Below are 19848 nucleotides of genomic sequence, written 5' to 3'. Positions count from 1 at the left end.
GAACAGCCTAATTAATTATGATGCATGTGCAGCCTTAGCCCTATCCTTCCATATCAACACCGCCAAATTCGTCAACGACCCCGCGGTCAACAATTCCAACACCTGAAAATTCCGCCTCAACGTCTTGGTGATCCAGTTCCTCCACTCAATCACATTCAAGCTGTCGAGGCCGTACGCCGTGACCGGACGCGACGGGTCGATACTCTCCGCGGGGATCATCAGGATGGTAGCCAGCTTCGCCGCAAGTCCCGTCACGATGATGCCCACCGCTTCCTTTTCCGACGACGCCCGCGCGAGGGATCTTTGGAGAGACAGACTTGAGCTTATTAGACTCGGACTCGGATTGCCGCCCGGCTCCTGCTCCGGCGCATTCACAGTGGAAGAAGCCATGACGGCGTCTCTTAGGCGTTGGAACTTGGCGTCCGTGGCGAAGTAGGGCAATGAGGGCATCATCATCTCGTTACCGACACCGACACCGGCAGCAGCAGAAGAAAGCCCAAGCCCGGTGAGGCAGTGCCCACCGCCGCCGTCACCGTCACCCGTGTTGTCGAACCGGCCCTGCACGGCGGCTTTCAGCAAGGCAAGCACCTCAGCCTCGCGGAGGAAGTTCAAGTTCCCGGGCCCGCCGCCGCCGCCCAGGTTTTGCGCCACGACGGCCTGGCGCCCGGCCCCCTCCTCGGCGAGGTATCCGACGTCCTGCACGGCGGCCAGGGCGATAGAGGTTCCCGGCAGGCCGAGGTGGCGGCGGTGGCGGGCCAGGGCGTCGAGAAAGGTGTTGGCTGCGGCGTAGGCGGCCTGGCCGCGGTTGCCGACGATTCCGGCGACGGAGGAGAGGAGGATGAAGAAATCGAGCGGGGGGGCTGAGGTTGAGGCTGAGGTTGAGGCCGAGGCGAGCGCGGTGTGCATGTTCCACGCGCCGAGCACTTTGCCCCGGGTGACCTCGGTGTAGTCGGCATGCGTCATGTTCTCGAAGAGCACGTCGCGGAGGACCATGGTGGCGTGGATACAACCGCGGATGGGGAGGAGGCCTCCTAGCTGCATCATCAGGTCCTCGACGCTGCGGGGGTCGGCGACGTCGCACGCCTTGACGGTGATGTTTACCCCGGCGGTCTGCTGCTGGAGGTCGTTGACCAGATCGGCGACAGGGCCAGGGCCATGGCCAGGGCCATCGGCTTTTTTCCCGCTGCCGCTGCGGGAGGCGAGAACGAGGTTTCTGGCCCCCTGGGCCACCATCCACCGCGCGATGGAACGACCCAGGCCGCCGGTGCCGCCGACAATGATGTAGACGCCGTCGGCGCGGAAAAGAGGTCCTCCACCACCACCTCCTCCTCCTCCTCTTCCTCCTCCTCCTCCGTTGAGCTTTCGCTTTGGCTTGGGGTCTGTCACTCGGAGCAGCTCGCCCGGCTTGGGGACCACGACCAGCTTCCCCATGGTCTTTCCGCTCTGCAGCAGGCGGAAAGCCTTCTCGACGTCCCCCAGGCCGACGACGGTGACGGGCCAGACGGGGCGCAGGACCTTGTCGGCGACGAGGCGCATGACGGCGTGCAGGGTCCTGGCCATGAGGTCCGGGCGGTGCGCGGCGACCAGGGTCAGGTCGACGGAGCTGAAGGTGACGTTGCGGTCGAACATGGCCATCTCGAGGCGCGTGTTGCTGGTGATGTCGCGCTTGCCGATCTCGATGAAGCGGCCAAAGGGGGCGATGCACTCCCACGACTCGCGCAGGAACTCGCCCGCCAGCGAGTTGAAGACCACGTCGACGCCGCCGACGCCCCGCGTAATTTTGCGTATCGCCGGTCCGAACGAGGTCTCGCGGCTCGAGAAGATGCGGTTGTCTGGGATGCCGTATCGCTCCATAAGCAGCGCCTTCTTTTCGGGGCTGCCCACCGTGGCGAATATCTCTGCGCCCACCATGCTCGCCAGCTGGACCGCCGCCTGGCCGACCCCGCCGGCCGCAGCATGGATGAGCACCTTCTCGCCGGCGGCCAGGCGCGCGAGCTCCACGAGCCCGTAGTGGGCGGTGCCGAACACGACGGCGAGGGACGCGGCGTCTTCCCAGGGCATGTCGTCGGGGATGCGCGCGGCGCTCGTGGCGGCACACCGCGCAAACGTGCTGTAGGCCCCCTGTGTCATGGCACACACGCGGTCGCCGCAGGCCAGGTGGGCTGGAGAGACGGCCGCGCCCACGCGCGAGACCACGCCGGCGCACTCGACCCCGAGGTGGTACCCCGGGTGCGGCAGCTGGCCCATGGCGATGACGACGTCTTTGAAGTTCATGCCGGTGGCCGCGACGCGGACCTCGATCTCGTGGTCGCCGAGCGGGCGGGCCTCGGGGTTGTCGTCGCCGCCGTCGTCGTCGTCAAAGTAGAGCGTGTCCAGAGCCCCGACCGTCTCGATGTCGAGGTGCAGACGACGGGACGCTTGGGCTTCCAGGGGCTGGAGGCGCGGCCGCGGCCCGGAGGCGGAGTCGGAGGGGCACAGCTCTTGGTGGATGTGTTGGTTGACGGCGTCGTCGGGGACGATGCGCGGCACGACGAGGCCGCCGTCTTGCTCGGCGTATTCCATGTCTGCTGCTGTGTCTGCTGTGTCTGCTGTGTCTTCTGTGTCTGCTGTGTCGGGACAGCTCTGACAAAAGACACGTTCGAGGACCTGCACGATCAGCTCGGCGCGTGACGCGTCTGACAGCGTGGAGGCCGGGTCGAGGTCCAGCATAGCGGCCTTGGCTGCCGTCTCGGAGCGGACGGCCCGGAGGAGCCCGGAGACCATGTTGGCGGCCGGGTTGGTGCAGGATTTATAGGCCCCCGATGTTACCCACAGCGTGCCCGCCGACCGGAGCAGAAGGGTCTGTACGCTGCGCAGGGCTTCCGGGGTCGGGTCGGCAAGGAGAGGTCGTCGGTCGAGGTCGAGGTCGAGGTCGAGGTCGAGCTCGAGGTCCAGCTCAGTCAGCACGACGTAGGCAGTGGTGTCCTTGACGTTGACTTGTTCGCCCAAGCTGGCCAGAGTTACGAGCGACGGTGGCTGGCCGGTGCTGGTGCTGGTGCTGGTGCGCGTGAGAAGAGCGGAGCACAGAGCGCGAACGAGATGATCATCTGCAGCCGATGTGCTGTCCGCGACGACGATGGATATAGCAGGCAGCAGGGGCAGAGTTCCCTGGATCCCGGTGTCCTCGGTGCGTTTCTCAGGTGCAGGTGCAGGTGCAGGCTCCCAATCCAGCCGGAAGCACAGCTCCCGCGGAGCCTCGTCGTCATTGCTAGCCGCTTCGTTCCGGACTGGGATCATCCGGAGGCCGACGATGCTCAGTACCGCTTCTTCTTCCGCTTCTTCCGCTTCTTCCCCGTCGTCCGTCAAAGTCAAAGGAAAGGCGTGCATCGTAAAGTCGGTTTGCCGCGGCCTATCAAGCGCCTCCTCCACAGGACCATCACGACCATCACCAGCGATGGCGTCAACACGGAGAGACTGGCCGACTTCCTGCCGAGGCAACAACCCGGTGTCGATATGCAGCTCCCTGATCGCGTTTGGCATGTACAGCGTCTTCATTTTACCCCGTCCAGCGCCGAGGAGGGGGTAAGCCACCTGGAGAACCTGGTCCACGAGGGTCGGGTGCACGAGGTACGGCGACTGGTGCGCCAGGGGCATACTAGTCGACGTGGTGTCGGCCACATCCAAAACACCGACCGCCGCGCGGTGGTCCGCACCCGTCTTGAATCGGATGTCGCGCACGCCACAAAACGCAGGCCCGTAGATGGCGCCCTTTTGTTGCAGCTCTCGATAGAAGACATCCGACGCGACCATCATCTCGTCGGCCTGGGAATGGGAATGGGAATGGGAATGAGAATACTTTTCCGCGATGCCCTTGATGCCCTTGTCCTTGTCCTCCTCCCCCCCGCGCACGCGCACGCGCACGCCAACCAAGCCGCGGCAGTGTTCCGTCCACCCCTTGCCCTCTTGCCACGAGCAGATCCGGAACTCGTCCCACTTGTCCGAATACGACCGCGTGCCCTCGGCGTACGCAGCCAAAGTCGTCACCAGCTCGTACTCCTCCCCGCCATCCCCACCGTCGCCGTCGTCGTTCTTCAGCAGCAGCGGCCGCATGGCCTGCACCTCCCGCAGCACAAACCGGAACGCAGGCTGCTGCTTGCCAGCCTCTAGCGCACCAGCCGAGGCTAGCGTTGTCGTTGTCGTTGGACCTGAGCCTGAGCCGCGTCGCACCAAAAGCGTGGCGCGCTGGGCAGCCGCCTCGACGGCCATGCTCACGTAGCCGGCGAGCGGAAACGTGGTCAGGCCCATCATGCGGTGGTCGCACAGCCAGGGGACGTCGTCGAGGCGGAGCACGTTGCGCCACGTCGGGCACACGTCGTGGTTGGACGTGTCCGCCAGCGTGCCCAGCAGGTCGTGCCGCGCGAACGGCTTGAGCCGGTGCTGTCGGGCCATGCGTGACTCGGTCCAGTACCGCCGCTGCGCATGTCGGGTCCAGGGGTAGGGGGTCATGAGCGTGACCAGGGACGGCCGGCGGCGAGTCCCCTGGGTGTGGTCCTCGTCCTCGTCCTCGCCGTTGATCGCGGCAAAGTCCAGCGCGTGGCCCGCTGTGTAGAGGCTGGCTGCCAGGTTGAGCATTGTCGTTGTGGCGTTCTTGCTGCGGATAAGCGTGGGCAAGTATCGCGGCTGCTGAGGGGGGCGGGAAGAAGAAGGAAGGTCGGACGACGACGACATGGCCTGGAGGGTCTGGTTGATGGGACCTTGGAGGGCGGCGTGGGGTCCAACCTCGACGATGATGTCCGGTGGCCCATCCTCCTCCTCCTCCTCCTCCTCCTCCTCCTCCTCACCCGGAGCCGCGGAACAGAGTTCGCGCAAGGCCGTCGAGAAACGGACGGGGTTAACCAGGTTGTCGACCCAGTACGAGGCGTCGACGAGGGTGGCGAGGTCCCGTACCTCGCGGCCATGCAGGGATGAGAAGAATCTCACGTCCTTCTCTCTCACGTCCTTCTCTCTCACCACCTCCTCCTGAATACAATCCCGAATCAAATCCCTGTACTCCCCGGCCACAAGCTTCATGTGCGGCGAGTGATACGCGACGTCGACGCGGAGCCTGCGGTGGAACAGCTGCATGCGCTCCGCTTCCGCAGCGACCTCCTCCACAGTCGACGCATCGCCCGACACGGTGACGGACCGCGGCGAGTTCTCGCAAGCCACCACAACGACGCCCGTGCCGGTGCCGATGCCGGTGCCGGTCTGCTGCTGCTGCACCCGCTCGAGCATCGGCGCAATCTCGTCCGGCCCGGCACCCACAGCCAGCATGGCGCCCCGGAGGCCCCCCTGCTTCTCCTGCCTCTCCTGCTTCTGCTTCTCGCGCAGCCGCAGCACAGCCTGGCCCCGGAAGTAAGCAATGGCCATGGCCGCCTCGAGAGACAACACACCCGCCGCATACGCCGCCGCAATTTCCCCGCTCGAGTGGCCCGTCACCGACACGGGGCGGACCCCCCACGATCTCAACAGCGCAGTCAGCGCCAGTTGCACTGCGGTGCACGCCGGCTGGCTGATGTCCACTTGACCCACGCGGCTCGCGTCCTCGGCCCTGTCCAGCTCGTCAACGAGGGAAAAGTCAGCACCAAGCTTCTCCCGCAGATAAGCATCTGCGGCGCGCAGAACACGGGCGAATACGGCGTGCGACTTGTTCAGCTCGCGTCCCATGGCGTGCCATTGTGCTCCCTGGCCCGTGTACACAAAGGCTACGCGGCGGCGCGGTCGCACTGACGACGACAGCGACAGCGACGCGCGGCTCGGCTTGACATGCCCCGCGCCGAGGGTCGCTGCGAGGTCGGTCAGAGACGACGCCACGACGCCGACGCGCCACGCGAGGTGGGATCGCCGCTGGCCGAGCGTGTATGCGACGTCGCGGGGCAGGCTCTGTTGGAGCACTTCTGGGTGCTGCTCTATGAAGACGATGAGCTGCTTCATCGATTGCGTGGCTGCTGCTTCGTCGTTGGCGGAGATCACGAAGAGCCTTTGCCGCTGCGCAGAGTCGTCGTCGTGACGGTCGTTGTTCGCATCCGAACCGACCCTCTGGGGCTCCCCCAAGAGCTGGCGGGTCGGCCTTGCTAGGACGCAGTGGGCATTGCTACACAGTGCAAAAACGAGTTAAGGTAGTTAGTGGTCGCTTCGTGGTCAGCGCGGGGGTCAAGGAATACAACGTACGACCCGCCAAACCCAAAGTTATTGCAGCTGATGTATTTCTTCTTCACCGGCCAAGGTCTCTGGCTCACTGGCACCTATAATTCGCAGATCGAAGCCGTGTTAGTACCGTGTCAGTACGTGACTCTGAGATCCACTCTGTGAGATCGAGTGTACTGACCTTTATATTCCACTCGCCCAGCGGGATCTGCTCGTTGGGCGTCTCGAAATTGATGTTGGGCAGAATGAATCCCTTCTCCAGCATGAGGCTACTCTTGATGACCGAAATGACCCCGCTGGCATTTTCGAGGTGCCCGATGTTGCTCTTCACCGAACCCATGTACAACGGCTGTTTGGCTGTCCGGCCTTTCCCAAACACCTTGTGGATGGCTGCCGCCTCGATCGGGTCCCCCACCCTGGTGCCTGTGCCGTGCGCCTCGACGAAACCGGCGTCTTCCGGATCGATGCCGGCACGGCTGTACACCTCTCGCATCAGCTGTTCCTGTGCCTCGCCGTTGGGCGACGTCAAGCCTAAGTAAAGTGTCGACAGCATTAGCCTGGTAATTACCTAAGGATAAGTAAGGGGCGAACGTGTACATGTACATGTACATAATACACGCGCAGCCAAGTGTGAAGTTGCGAACGAAACTAACCAATCGTCCTCCCGTCCTGGTTCGTCCCCGTATTTACAATCACCGACCGGACGCAGTCATTATCTCGTACAGCCTGCTCCAACGGCTTGAGGATCACGCACCCGGCGCCTTCCCCGCGCGCGAACCCGGACTTGGCCCGGCTGTCGAAGCTGTAGGTCCGGCCTTGGTCCGAGAACAGGCGGCTCAGGCTCATGGACACCCAGTCGTCAGGCTGCAGATTGAGATGACACGCCGCCACAATCGCTAGCTCCGACTCGCCGCTGCGGATGCTCAGCACGGCTTGGTGCAGAGCGTGAAGGCTCGACGAACAAGCCGTGTCTACCGACACGCTGGGTCCGCGGAGGTCGAAGAAATGCGAAATTCTCCCGGCGAGAATCGATTGGTGGTTTCTGCGTAGAGTGTGTGCACACCCTTATGTTAGCCAGCCAGGGGGAACGACAGGCGTAATTACCTACCCTGTGGTCTCAAACATGGGCGTCTTGTCAAGGTCACGGAGAGCCCCGAGCCGATAATCAGATGCTGCGCCCCCCACGAAGACGCCCACCTTTCGGCCGACCAGTGACTCCTTGGGAATCCCGGCATTCTCAAGAGCCTCGTAAGCGCACTCGAGCAGCATCCTCTGTTGGGGATCTAAATTAAATGGTAATTACATGTTAGAAGTCACTAGCTAGCTAGGTTACTAGGTAGCCAGGCGGCCGGCAGGCAAACCCGGAACAGAACAGAACAGAACAGAACGGAACGAAACAAAACATACCCATAGCTTCAGCCTCCGGCCTCGTGAGATTAAAAAACGGCGCATCAAAGAGTGCCGGGTCCTGCGACAGGAAATACCCTCCCTTCGCGTTGAAGCATCCCTTCTTTGCCGGGTTGGGATGGTGATACGCGTCCGTGCTGAAGCGCTCCCGGGGAATCTCGGACCACCCACACCGTCCTCTCGACATCATCTGCCAGAACTCTTCGACGGTGGACACGTTTCCCGGAAGACGGCATGACATGCCGATGATGGCTATGGGTTGGGGGAGCCCGGGTCGGGGCCGGGGCCGAGGCTCCTCCTCCTGCCCGTCGTTCGTCGAGGGTTTCTTTTTCTCCGTGACCCCCATGATAGGTTAAGGTAGGTAGGTATGCACGCAGAGTCGCAGACAGGTCGTTGATGTAGGATAGATAGAATGAGCCAACGCCCAATAAAGACAGCGGGATTCTTCGATCATGTATTCGTACGTAGAAGGCGGCGAGATCATGTTTCTTTTCTTAGCAACCGTCGAGCGGGTGTCAAGTGATTGGATTGATGGTCTTGACTGCTGGATAGCAATCTCATCCGCACTGGGTAAGGTATGTGCTGTCAACCCCATCGCCGTTGTCGGATGTCTGTACACTAGTGTATGCTCTTCATTGATTTACGTGTCTGTTGATCTCGTCTGTAGATCTCGTCAGTCACAGACATGCATACTTAGCGTAGGTAGTTATCGACGTTCGGAGCGACCCCGAAAGATGAGGATGGTAACGTCAACGTTGCAAGCGCCGTGGGATTCACCGCCGCCGATCATAGTGTAATCTCCCGAGACCGGTTAACTTAGTGTAGTTACCATCCGCGCAATGCCTACTACACGTAGTTAGTACCTGAAATGAAGGCTGGATCAGATCAACGGCGAGTGGTCCACATGCAGAATATTCAGCCCCCTCGTGTGTTGGGAGGCTGAATCACTTGCGTCGATCGCGCAGGGCGGCAGGAATAACCTGCCACGGCGACCGGTAGTATACACTACACTAATACGATCCCTGTTTGATTCCAGGTTGTTAGCTCGAGACTTCAAGCGGCTCAGACAAGGATAGAGTTGGAGCCAATCAATGCAGGTGCAGGTGACTAGCAAAATACTGCCAAGAATCAAAAAGTACCCAACAACGCATACAAACTAGCTGGTGACAAAGGTACTAGTCAGTACCTACTGTACCCTCCGTTCTGGGCAATGACCATCTATAGCCGCCCGTGGCATTGGGCGGACAAAAGTAGGTGCAATGAGAGTGTAAAAAGGCAAGCGAAGGCGCAATATATATATCCAAGTAGCTGATTTCGTTCATTTTCGTCGCTTTTCCTAAATTCATTAGTTTGATCGTGATATTCTTGATAGTGGTCCGTGTTCAACTTGCGATTTTGGCCTGCTGGTGATGGTTGCTCAATTTCTGATTGGCTGGATTGGATCAATTCCGGGCCCAAATCGAAGCTCGCGGGTCTATTCCCAAAATGGCCGTCAGGTTCCGAGCTAACAATCATTCAAGGATCGTACTGTTGAGTCCCTGCACCCACATCCATCTCGGAAACAGAGCCCGACAGAAACTTGACGATGTTCATAAATTTGCCCTATAACCATTCATCCCACTTGGGTACGGACATAAACGGGCTTCGCTGCACTGACACGTTTCCTTCTGTCGGAGCAAAAGACCAAGAGCTTCTCTCGGCGGCCGAATCACCATCATGAAGTTCCTTTGCCTTCCAGGTACCTTTGGCAGTGCCGTTGTGAGTAATTCATTACACTATCATTTCCTTTCCTTTCGGCACACTTCTTGCAGAACTGATCCTGCTTTGCGTTTAGAATTTTGAGACCCAGCTCCAGCCCCTCGTTTTCCGACTCAAGGAACACGGCATTGCCCAATTCTCCTTCACGCAGGGGCAGCACAAGGCCACTCCACCCCCGGGGTTTGAGCGATACTTTGGCGTTGCCCCCAACTACCGCTTCGTTGGCTTCGATGGTCTGCACGGAAATATCCGCAACTTGACAGTGGGCGAGGGCTATCATGAAGACACCATGAGACGTCATGTTCGTACAAACAAGGTAGACCGTTGTCCTTGGGCCAATGTCCAGGATGCCGTCAATTACGTGTTTGAGACGATGGAAGCCGACCAGGACATTCAGGTACGTGTCATGTTGTGTGTCCGCGTGCTCTCTCTCACCCTCTCACCATCTCGTAGGCGTTCTGCGTTCTGCGCGCCAAGTCCTGATACCTAATTAATTATCCAATCAGGGTCTCCTAGCCTACTCCGAAGGCGCCATGATAGCAGCGACGATGGTGCTGCAAGATACTCAAAGAGCGGTGCGAGACAGCCGGCCGAGACGGATCAAGGTATGTACAGTCCCTACCTTACCTACCTCGGATGAGAGTTCACATGGGACTTGTGAGCCAATTCCTACCTACCTTACCTCGACTAATTCCTTCCTCTAATTACCCAACCAACCCAGTGTGCAATATTCCTATCAGGGTGGCCTCCCCTGTGCGAGCGCGAAGGCGGGGGCACGAGCTTGGTCCTAGCGGACGAAACGACAAAGGACATGATGATTGACATACCCACCCTACATGTGCTGGGCTGTAACGACCCTTACCTTGCTGGCGCCGTGTCGCTATACAACATGTGTGACGAAGACACGGCCGAGTTGTTGGATCATGGCATGGGTCATGCCATCCCGCGAGATGCCGACACTGTCGAACTGATCTGCGATGCGGCCAGGCGGCTTGTAGATAAGGTATGAATTGATATCGGCCGGGGGATCTCTGGCGAATTTTGGCGGCCTCCGGATGCAGGATAACTTGGTAGCCGAGCAAAATGTTTATGGTCTTTCTTCTTCCGGAAGGGCTTCTATCAGATCTCCTCGAAATACACTAGTTGTTAAAGTCTTCGGCCCGACTGGAATCACAAAGACACAGAGAGCATTACAAAAGAGCACCTCTGGCCAGCAAGTAGTTAGATGATCTACAACATCTCAGAGATCTTTGATTGTCTCATTGGGCTAGATCAGCATCTCGCGTCTGAGTCACAATCGTGCATGTTCCCCCAGCGCAAATCGGAGCGCCTCTCCACGATATTGACCTTTCACCGCATTTTGTCTTTGATTCTCCGGTTGTACACTAGTTTAAGGGAGAAAAAAGCGTCCGGTTAACTAACTCCTCACCAACAGGGAGATCGACAGAGTCGACATGGCTCCCTGCTCACATGATCCCAAGCTGGCCATCTACACATGCGCCGACTCCTGTTGCGAGGGACGTGTTGAGCAACTCAGAGCAATGGACTGATGATATTCGATATCTGGCTACCTATCTAGGTAGGTAGTGAAAAAAAAGGCGAATACGTACCATGCATGTGAAGAGACGGATCACTTGTGTATCCGCCAGGAGTGCTAAGACTCCTAGGTAGTGACCAATTTCAGAAGTCACGGAGCAACATCCTACACTAGTTAGAATGCAGACAGCATGGGAGACCAAGTTGGATCCGCGGCCCCCAACCTCAGTTGATCGACGAGTACACTAGTGTAGATTTGCTAGCTAATTTAGTGTAGCTACATACATGGGAGCGGACGAGCGGCCAATCAGGACACAGTGGAAGAAAAAAACAAAAGAAACGCTGGGCCTTCAGCTGAGAGCCTGAGCTGGTCATGTCCATTTCCATTTTTACCTCCGTACATACCCCAACATTTCTCACGACCACTACGTGGTTTGACGAATACACTAGCACCCTGGATCCGGACTAGGCGATGTCTCAAAGAAAGTCCGCCGTAATGACGTACTTCCCTGGCTGCAGGTGAGGCCAAACGAACGTTCCATACCTATCTGAACCCAACTGTCTCAGTTTGTAGTGTACACTGGAGCGTAGGTGACACCATGATGATACTCCGAAGTCCGAATGAATCAGCCCCTCAAGGCACGCATAATTTATTGCACGCCCAAGTCGGTACCTAATTAACGCGTTTCCACGACAGCCCGTGACGTGCCCACACTAACATGAAAGTGAACGAGGAGCGAGGCCGTCTTACACTATAGCGTTATTGTCCTTGAATACCTAGTTACCTATCACCTACCCTCAAATCCCACAGCGTTTCCCTCACTCTCTTGCCGACTTGCCCTAGTCGCATCGCTTGGACCGACAACAACAACAACACCATCAAATTTAATAATACTCTTTCTTCACTAGGTAATTAGCCCAGGTTATACCCAAACCCCAGCAAAGCAAAGCTGCAAAATTAAAAACAGCCATGGCCACCCCCTCTCCCCTCTCCCAAGTCCTCGCCGGTCCCGGCCCGCCACTCCCCCCCGCCGGCGGCAACAACCCCTCCATCTGGTCCCTCCTCCAAGCAGGCCTCACCACCAACCCCAACAACGCGGCTCTCATCTCCATGCACCAGCCCCCGACCCATCTCGCCCGCCTCGTCTCCGGGCCACGGTCACCACCGCAGCAGCAGCATAAGCAGCAGCAGCAGCATGAGCAGCAGCCCATCCAAACCCCAGCCACCCTCGGGCCTGACCAACTCCTCACCTGGTCCTACGCACAACTCACCCGTGGCGCCGCCCGCCTCGCAGCCCTCCTGCAGCGCCGCGGCCGCGGCCGCGGCGTTGTGCCCGTGCCCGCCGCCGAGTCGGTCCTCGCGACTTTTATTCCGCAGAGCGCGGAGTCGGTGCTGTTTCTGTGGGCGGCTGCGGCCGCGAGGTTGATGATTATCACAAGGAGGCCGGAGGAGTTGCGGCAGGAGGAAAAAGTGGGATATTATTTTGAGACGTTTGCGCCGGCGGTGGTGGTGGTGGAGGATGAGGAGGCGGTGGGGGTTGTGGAGGAGATGAGGAGGAAGTATACTGGTGGTGGTGGTGGTGGTAAGCATGGTCAGCAGCAGCAGCAGGGCGGTCCGTTTTTGGGGATTTGCCTGGGTCGGCTGGGGGAAAAGGGGAGGAGGGAGGGGTGGTTGAGTATGGCGGAGATTGAGGAGATGGAGTTTTCCGAGGAGGAAAGCAGCACTCTGAATCCTCCGCCGGCGGCAGTAAATGAGGATCGACTGCAATCACTGGATCGGCCGGCTCATGCGCTTTTCACGAGCGGTACGGCGGGGCCGGTGAAGTGTAAGTTTGCTACCTACCTAACCTACCTTACTGCCGAATGTTTTTACGTACCTGTAACCTACGGATTGCAAGCACCATCTCCAGATTGCTAAACAGCCACCACAGGCGTCCCCCAGACAGTCAAAAGCATCTCCGCCACAGCCGCCCTTATGGCAGCAGCAGTTGGCCGTAACCCCAGCGCACCGAGGCTCGTGGGCATTTCCATCGCCGGCGGCGTCGGGGGCTCGGCAACCACGCTTCCGTACCTCATCGCCCCCTGCGGCGGCACTCTCGTGATCCCAGGCCCCCGGTGGTTCTCGTGCGCCGACGTGATCCGCGCCATCGAGACGTGCCGCGTCAACTGGGCCGTGATGTTGCGGTATTACGCGAGTATGCTACTCCAGCATGCGGAAGCCAAGCCGGAGAGGTTCCGGTCGCTGCGGCTGGCCACGGTCTTTGGGGAGATCGTTGACGAGGGCGCTTTGGCCGAGGTGCGCAAGATGTTTGAGAATGCCGTGGTTGTGCCGGGTTATGGCATGACGGAGGGAGGAACGCTGTTTGGTTGGCCTTCGGGGCCTCCGAGTCCCTTGCCGAGCCTTCGGGGGGTTGTCTCGTCGGGTGTGGTGCTACCCGGCTTTTGGGTGCGGATTGTGGACGAGAGCGGCAAAGTCGTCGAGCGCGGCCGGCAGGGTGAGTTGCATGCCGGGGGGGACGTGTTTATTGAGCGGTATTGGGGTGGAATCGACGCCGATCGGTTTTACGAGGACGGGGCTGGGCGGTGGTTTAAGACGGGGGATTTTGCCGTGGTCGATGACAAGGGGTACTGGTACGTTGTGGGCCGGCTTAAGGACCGCGTAAGGAGCATCGCGGGCGAGGAGCATGGCATGTTCCATCCGTTTGTGCTTGAGTCCTGCATCGGTACACGGTTTGGGGTTCAGGTCAGTGACGGGATATCGGATATCCAGAAGGTGCAGACGAATGGGAATCAGGCAAGATCAAGAAATGCTAACGACATGTATTATTACTACCAGGCACAAGTCGTCGGAATTCCTACGGCCATGCTCGACGATGCGCCCTGTGCCATCCTGGAACGGCTTCCCGAAGGCGTCACCGAGTCCGATATTGCAGAACACTGTATCAACACAGTAGGTGCTACCCACGGCCTTGCCGGAGTTTTGAGCCTCGAGCAGCTTGGGATGAAGGACTGGCCGAGAACGGCCGAGACAGGCAAGGTCTCCAAGAAGGCTCTGCAACGCCTAGCATTGCAGCGGCTGGAAAAGCATGAGTTTACTGCCTACGCGCTTGGCAAGTCTTCCTGAGGCTTACATGCTGCCCCTGTCACCGGGGATTCGGGAACAGGAACCGGATTAACTGTAGAGCATGAAAGACCTTGGCCGGCTGTCGGGTGCTGAGGAATCGAGATTGCTACACTGGAATGAATTATGAAATTAATTAGTTCTTGTACCTTACCTTAACGCTTTAACTTGGAAGAACATCAATGTTCATCATGTCTGAAACGAAGAATCCGCCATAGGAGGAGTGATAATGCAAAGTACAAATTGGGAGTTGAAAGTTGGCCAAGTGTTTCCCACAGAATAAATAAAAGTCGGGAGCGAGTAATTATTCATCCACTCCATCCGACAGCTCCGGGCCAATTGAGCTGAGCTGGAAGAAAAGAAAGTACTAGTTAGTCTAGACCAAAAAAGAGAGAAAAAAAGAAAAGAAAAGTCAAAAAGCTCACCGCCCCATCATCTCAACACCCCGAGGGGGTCAAGGAATGGGGGGCGGTTACGAAAATCCCGAAAGATTTTACTCGGTGCATCATCCGGGGATCGAACCCGGGAGCTTAGATTCCGTGGTGTACCAGTTGACGCCCACGGCCCTCCCATTGCGCCATTCGACCGTAGTCGGTTTGGGAGGGCGGTTGGAAGGAGCTCCGCGGGAGTGGTTTATAAAGGGTGGGTGTTGAGGGAAGGAAGGTGGGAAGGAACGATGAGGTCGGCGTACCCATGATGACTCACGTGCAGCAAACCACATGTGGTCCTTCCTCACTGTCCAATTTCTCTTGGGGATCTGTAAGCTTCTTGTAGGAATCCCCTAGCCCGTCCTGTCTTTCGTGGTTGGGGAATATTAGCCTTTTTAGACGGATGGTGGTCGGTGGGCCTGCATAGGCTTATTCCAGTCTACCGAACTGTGCTACTCTTTAAGTTGATGTCTGTTCGTTGCATCGTACGTGACCATTGATTGACGTTTGTTCCGTTGACCTGTTGTATCCTTTTTTTTTTCCCTTTTTCGCCCGTCTTCAGGCCACTCATCGGTCGATAGTGGTACCAAGTTGTTCTGAAATTGGGAGTGTCGTTATTGAGTTTGCTATTGAGGATGGAATTAGATGGCTGGGAAAATCATTTTTCCTGTTGAAAGAGAAAGAGCTCTACTTCGCTGACCTGGGTGGTAGATGCTTGACTTGTAATTGCTGCTTGTCCTACCGTATGTGTTCCGGATATCTACGCCCATCTTACCTAGATGTAACTAACACATCAATAGGGAGAGATGGAGACGAGAACTGGAAGAGTCGTAACAGCTGTTGGCATGCATGCATGCATAATTTATGAAGAAAAACTACGAAAGTCTAATAGTTATGAACAAGCCGTGGAACAATAAGGAAACCCTGTAGCACCCATTCTCTCTCTCTCTCTCTCTCTCTCTCTCCCCACGTCTGTCATAATCGTAATCGTAATCATCATCAGTCGGCATTCCCCAAACCGCATTCCAATTTTAAAGCCTGCCCCAAATCGGTTTATAGCCACCCCCTTCCCACGTTATCCTCTCGCTTGGGGCAATGACCGTGTCTCCAACCCATTCCCCTCCCTTTTCATGCCCTCCAGATAATCCGTCTTTCAGCTCGTTATTTCTTCCTCCTAAAATCCAAGCAAACAAAACAAAATGAAACACACAGAGAGAGGAATGATCACGAGAACGGAATGAATACAAGAGACCGAAAAATGAAGAGAAAAGAACGGAAAAAAAGATCAAAAAAGAAATAGACAACCACCTCCCACTGAACCCCCGCAATACCTGCCCCCCTATCCCAACCAACCCAGCAGAGAGCAGAGAGTACATCTACCCCCAACCAACCAACCCACCCCATAACCGTCCCTCCTGCTCTGCTGCTCTACTGCCCTGCTCTTCTCACACTATATCTAACCCAACAGCAGAGTCAAACATACCGTCTGCCAGGCGGGGCAATGGGACCAAAGGGAGAGGGAGAAGGGGGTGTGCTGGATTGTGGTGCGGTTGTTGTCGTTGTTGTTGTGCCGGCGGAGGGTTTGGCGTGGGTTGGGTGGGTTGGTGATGGGTTTGTGCTTGTGCTTGTGGTGATTGTTGTGGGGGTTGTGTTTGTTGTTGGGCGGAAGGCTGTGGGTTGTTGTTAGTGTTCTTCTTGGAGTTGGAGTACACAGTAACAAAGTAACGGGTGTAAACACAACCCCATGACAAAAAAAAAAAAGGCAGGACTTACAAAACGAACAAGCTGCTGCAAACGTCGAGCCACTCCCGCTCAGCGTTTGTCCATGCGCACGATACGGCATCTGCTGCTGGAGTGGCTGCTGATGCTGCTGCTGATTTTGATCTTCCCAAGCCCACATGCGCGTGTCGTTACCCGAGAAACCCGCGGAGGAAGTATTGTTTCCCAGCTGGTGGTTAACATGAGAATTGGCAGTCCTGCTGCTGTTGACCTCGCTCAACAACAGCAACGACGATGATGGCGATGGCCCCGCACCGCGCTCCGGATCCGAGCTTGACAGCCGATACCGCGATAGCTCGTCGTGATATTGCTGCTGCTGCTGCTGGTTGTACTGATGTTGCTGCTGGCGGTGCTGTACACCATCGCTCGCCCCGTCATAGCTCTGGATAATCGGCCCGTCATAATCATGAGATGACGGGGATGAGCCGGTAGCGGCAGAGGCAGCGGCAGTTGCGGTGGGCTTACCGCCGGAGACAGAAGACGGAGAGGAAGAAGTCGACGAGGGGACTTGACTCCGCCATGCAGCAGGGAGGATCTTTTCCCGCGCGGGGGGCAAGTCGACGGGCATGTTTCCTAGGTTTCCCCCTCCGCCTCCTCCCCAGCGTGAAGCAGCCAAGCCGTGGGATGTCGGTCCGGAACGGAAGTCTCTGGACTCGGAAGTGTCGAGATCATCCCCTGGGGCGGTCAACAAGCGGGGACCCTGGGGTTGAGGTTGAGGTTGAGTTCGATTCCTAGCGGAAGGGAGCATCCTCCACCCTCGACCGTCCGGTCCATACCCCTGGATCTGCTGCCCCCGGCTTTGGGTCCCGCCCATTTCCATGCCCATGCCCATCCCCATCGGCATCCCCAGACCCAAGCTCTTACTGCTAGTGTTCTGTCCGTTGAACCCTAACCCTAACCCCCGGCCCTGATTCTGCCCCTGATTCTGCCCCTGAATCTGACCCTGAATCTGACCCTGAATCTGACCCTGACTCCCCTGAATCTGCTGTGTCTGTCCATGAGTCGTCTGCGTCTGCACCCGCGCCAACTCCCCCTGCCTCCGCTTCCACCACGCGGGATACCCCAGAAACAACCCCAGCTGGTGCTGCGTCGCGCGGTCGGCGGGCATCTCATGCTTGTACTTGCAGCCCTGCTGGGTGAAGGCGCAGACGCCTTCGTGGACCCATTTGTCGCAGTAGACTTTCATGCGTTTGGAGGAGGGGGTGAAACTGGAAGTAGACGTGGGGGTTGTTCGGCTGGGGGTGGTTATGGTTGTGCTGGGTGGTGTGTGTGTGGTTGTGGCTGCGGTCTGGGTGGTTGTTAGAGTGGTTTGATGGTGATGGTGGGTGGAGGACGGGGGCGAAGAGGGGGCGGCGAGGATGCGGTCGATGCGGGACTGGATGTGTCAGGGGGTTGAGCAAGGGCGGATCTGAATGGGAAGAAAAAGGAAAGCAAAAAGAAGAAAGAAAGAAGAAAAAAGAGTCGGGATACAGTGAGGAGGAGGTTGGAATGGGACATACCTGAATAACATCCCCACTACTCGCACTAGGCGGAGTCTGTTCACGTTAGCATCTCATGCTATAGCCACCGTGCAAGTGCTGAACACACTGAAAACCAGAAGGGAGAAAATAAGAAACTAGAGAACTCACCACAGCCCTCAAAACCTGCCAATTACTCGATCTCCCATCTTCACCTACACCCCCCGGCACAGGCAGCTCTACCAGCCTCCCACTCTCTCTCTCACTCCCACTTCCACCCTCCCGTGCCGGAATACCCTCCAGCGTAAACGGCAACATATCCACCGGGACCAATCTCGTGCGCGTCCCATCAGGGCGGACGAAGCAATACCCCAGCGTGTCGGGGGTGATGGTCACTGTGAAGGTCACCGGCTGTTTGTTTGTACTGGTTGTAGGCTGAGTCTGCGTCGTCTGCAGTTGAGTCGTCTGCGTTTGAGATCCAGACGAAGCGGCAGTATCAACACTGCTCAAAGACGTGTGATGAACATGTCCAGAGCCCAGATCAAACCGAACCCCCCGTCCGGAAACGGGGGTCGAGACAGACGCTGTTAGGGACACGGGAGTGGGCGGGCTGGTTGGGTCGCGGAGGGGCGCGCCCTCTTCTTCTTTTCGTTGTGTGTTAGCGAGTGTTGTACCAGGCGTGCTGTGAGGAGGCTTAGGGTTGAAGGCGAATCCGGCAATGGACGAGTCGATAGGGGCGGTCAAGGGGCTGCGGGCTGGGCTGAAGAGGGTGGTGGTCGAGGTTGAGGACGGAGCAGCTAAGGATAGCTTGTTGTCGTTTGAGGTCTTAGTCTGGGACTTGCCGGCAAGAGAAGCAGAAGCACGCCAGTTGTCCGACACAATCGACCGGGAGGCTTGGTCGAAGCGTGGAAAGGGCTTGTACACCCCGATCTGCCCGTTTCGGTACGGGGGGTTGCCCGAGCTGGTTTCCTCCTTTTCCGCTGCGTGGTGGTTGTCAATACCACTGTCATCACTCATCAAGTCTGCCAGCTCGGCACAGTGGCCATCCAGTCTCGGGAGTTTGTGATCAGTGTGAAAGTTTCTTGTCTGGGGCGAGTCCGAGTCCAAGGACCCCTGCGGAGAATGCGACGGGGTGAGGGGTAGAGAGGCCATGGTCGTGTAGGCGAGGAGCTTTGAGAAAGAGATCGAAGTTGTGAGGATGACAGCCGAGATAAAGTCTTGTTGTTGGTTGTTGGCGGGCCGGTCTGGGAGCTGTCTATACCACTACTCTGCAGAGGAATAGCCGAGATGAGAGATGGAGAAGAAGCGGAAAGAGGCGAAGAAGAAGACGAGTAACAAGGTTTCGACAGACGAGACAGTTCCTTCCGGTGTAGTTAATCTTGATCCGTGGAAGGCGCTGAGTTTAGTATCCCCAGTGGCGTATCCTTGACCGAACCATAAAATGTGGGTTTAAACCAAGAGAAAAATAAAGAAATCCCCGTTTGGTAAGAACCCCAAAGGCAGACAACCGAAAAGCAGGGCAAGACAACGAACAAGAGGCTGTCTGCGTACAAGCAAGGCAGCAAAGCGGGCCTGGCCTGGCCTGACCCAACCTTGAGAGTGCAAACGGACGATGTCAAATTGACAAACTGGGATATCACAGCCCTGGCACCGGGCACCCGCCTGTCGTTGTCCCGCGGCCTTCTTACCGCCTTGTCGGTAATGCCGGTGTGCTGTGTAAACGGGCGTCCTTGCTGTCTACCGTTGCTGTCTTCGGTGTATGCCTGGTGGTGTAGGCCAGTCGGTGTGTCGTGTATCGAGTGGGTGTGTGTATGTGTGTGTGTGTGTCCTGCAAGTTGCCCGGACAGAATGGCGAAAACCCAAAGCAAAACAAAAGAGGGAAGAAAGGTAACGCAACGTTATACACACCCCCGAGCAGAGCAGAGTCGAAGGGGTGATGTTGCGGGGTCTCCACAGCACTTGACTGGAACAGCCTGCGGGCGAAGCGTGACACGCGTGTCACCGCAGCAGAGGGAGAGACGGTTATGATTCCGAGGTGGGAGACGCTAGAGATCTGGGTTGGCGAGGGCAGGGCTGGTTTGGGTCTTGTGGTGCGTGAGATGAAAGCGGGGACGTAGGCTGACAGGAAGTGCGAGTGTCTGGTGATATTGCTCTGGAAGAATATCGAGGTTCTATCGTAGGTCAAGGGATCACGTCC

At 57.7% G+C, this 19848-nt stretch overlaps 4 protein-coding genes across 4 annotated transcripts; 2 read left to right on the top strand and 2 right to left on the bottom strand.

Moving 5' to 3' along the window:
* Positions 1–15: 15 nt before the first annotated feature.
* C8A04DRAFT_36790 (uncharacterized protein) lies at positions 16–7813 on the bottom strand (the record flags this gene model as incomplete). Its single annotated transcript, XM_062783647.1, has 6 exons — positions 16–6112; positions 6190–6263; positions 6347–6696; positions 6819–7207; positions 7274–7448; positions 7573–7813. 6 exons carry the CDS (start codon positions 7811–7813, stop codon positions 16–18), a joined length of 7326 nt encoding a protein of 2441 aa, XP_062637708.1.
* Positions 7814–9288: 1475 nt separating this feature from the next.
* On the top strand, positions 9289–10339 carry C8A04DRAFT_11614 (serine hydrolase FSH; the record flags this gene model as incomplete). The annotated part of the gene is made up of 4 exons (XM_062777035.1): positions 9289–9330; positions 9407–9727; positions 9837–9935; positions 10052–10339. 4 exons carry the CDS (start codon positions 9289–9291, stop codon positions 10337–10339), a joined length of 750 nt encoding a protein of 249 aa, XP_062637707.1.
* A 1497-nt stretch (positions 10340–11836) lies between these two features.
* Positions 11837–13990, top strand: C8A04DRAFT_11576 (uncharacterized protein; the record flags this gene model as incomplete). Its single annotated transcript, XM_062777021.1, has 5 exons — positions 11837–12010; positions 12068–12692; positions 12798–12933; positions 13063–13609; positions 13703–13990. The coding sequence occupies 5 exons, from the start codon at positions 11837–11839 to the stop codon at positions 13988–13990; spliced, it is 1770 nt and encodes a 589-aa protein (XP_062637706.1).
* A 3219-nt stretch (positions 13991–17209) lies between these two features.
* C8A04DRAFT_11578 (uncharacterized protein) lies at positions 17210–18668 on the bottom strand (the record flags this gene model as incomplete). Its single annotated transcript, XM_062777023.1, has 4 exons — positions 17210–17402; positions 17665–17729; positions 17823–18235; positions 18326–18668. Coding segments are annotated over 4 exons (1014 nt in total), but the record flags the coding sequence as incomplete, so codon positions are not given.
* Between the last annotated feature and the right edge of the window lie 1180 nt (positions 18669–19848).

Source organism: Dichotomopilus funicola (genome assembly GCF_033296635.1).
Source record: "Dichotomopilus funicola strain CBS 141.50 unplaced genomic scaffold C8A04scaffold_25, whole genome shotgun sequence".
NCBI classification, from domain to species: Eukaryota; Fungi; Ascomycota; class Sordariomycetes; order Sordariales; family Chaetomiaceae; genus Dichotomopilus; species Dichotomopilus funicola.
The sequence above is the reverse complement of the archived record's forward strand: the minus strand, read 5'-3'. Positions and strand labels throughout refer to the sequence as shown.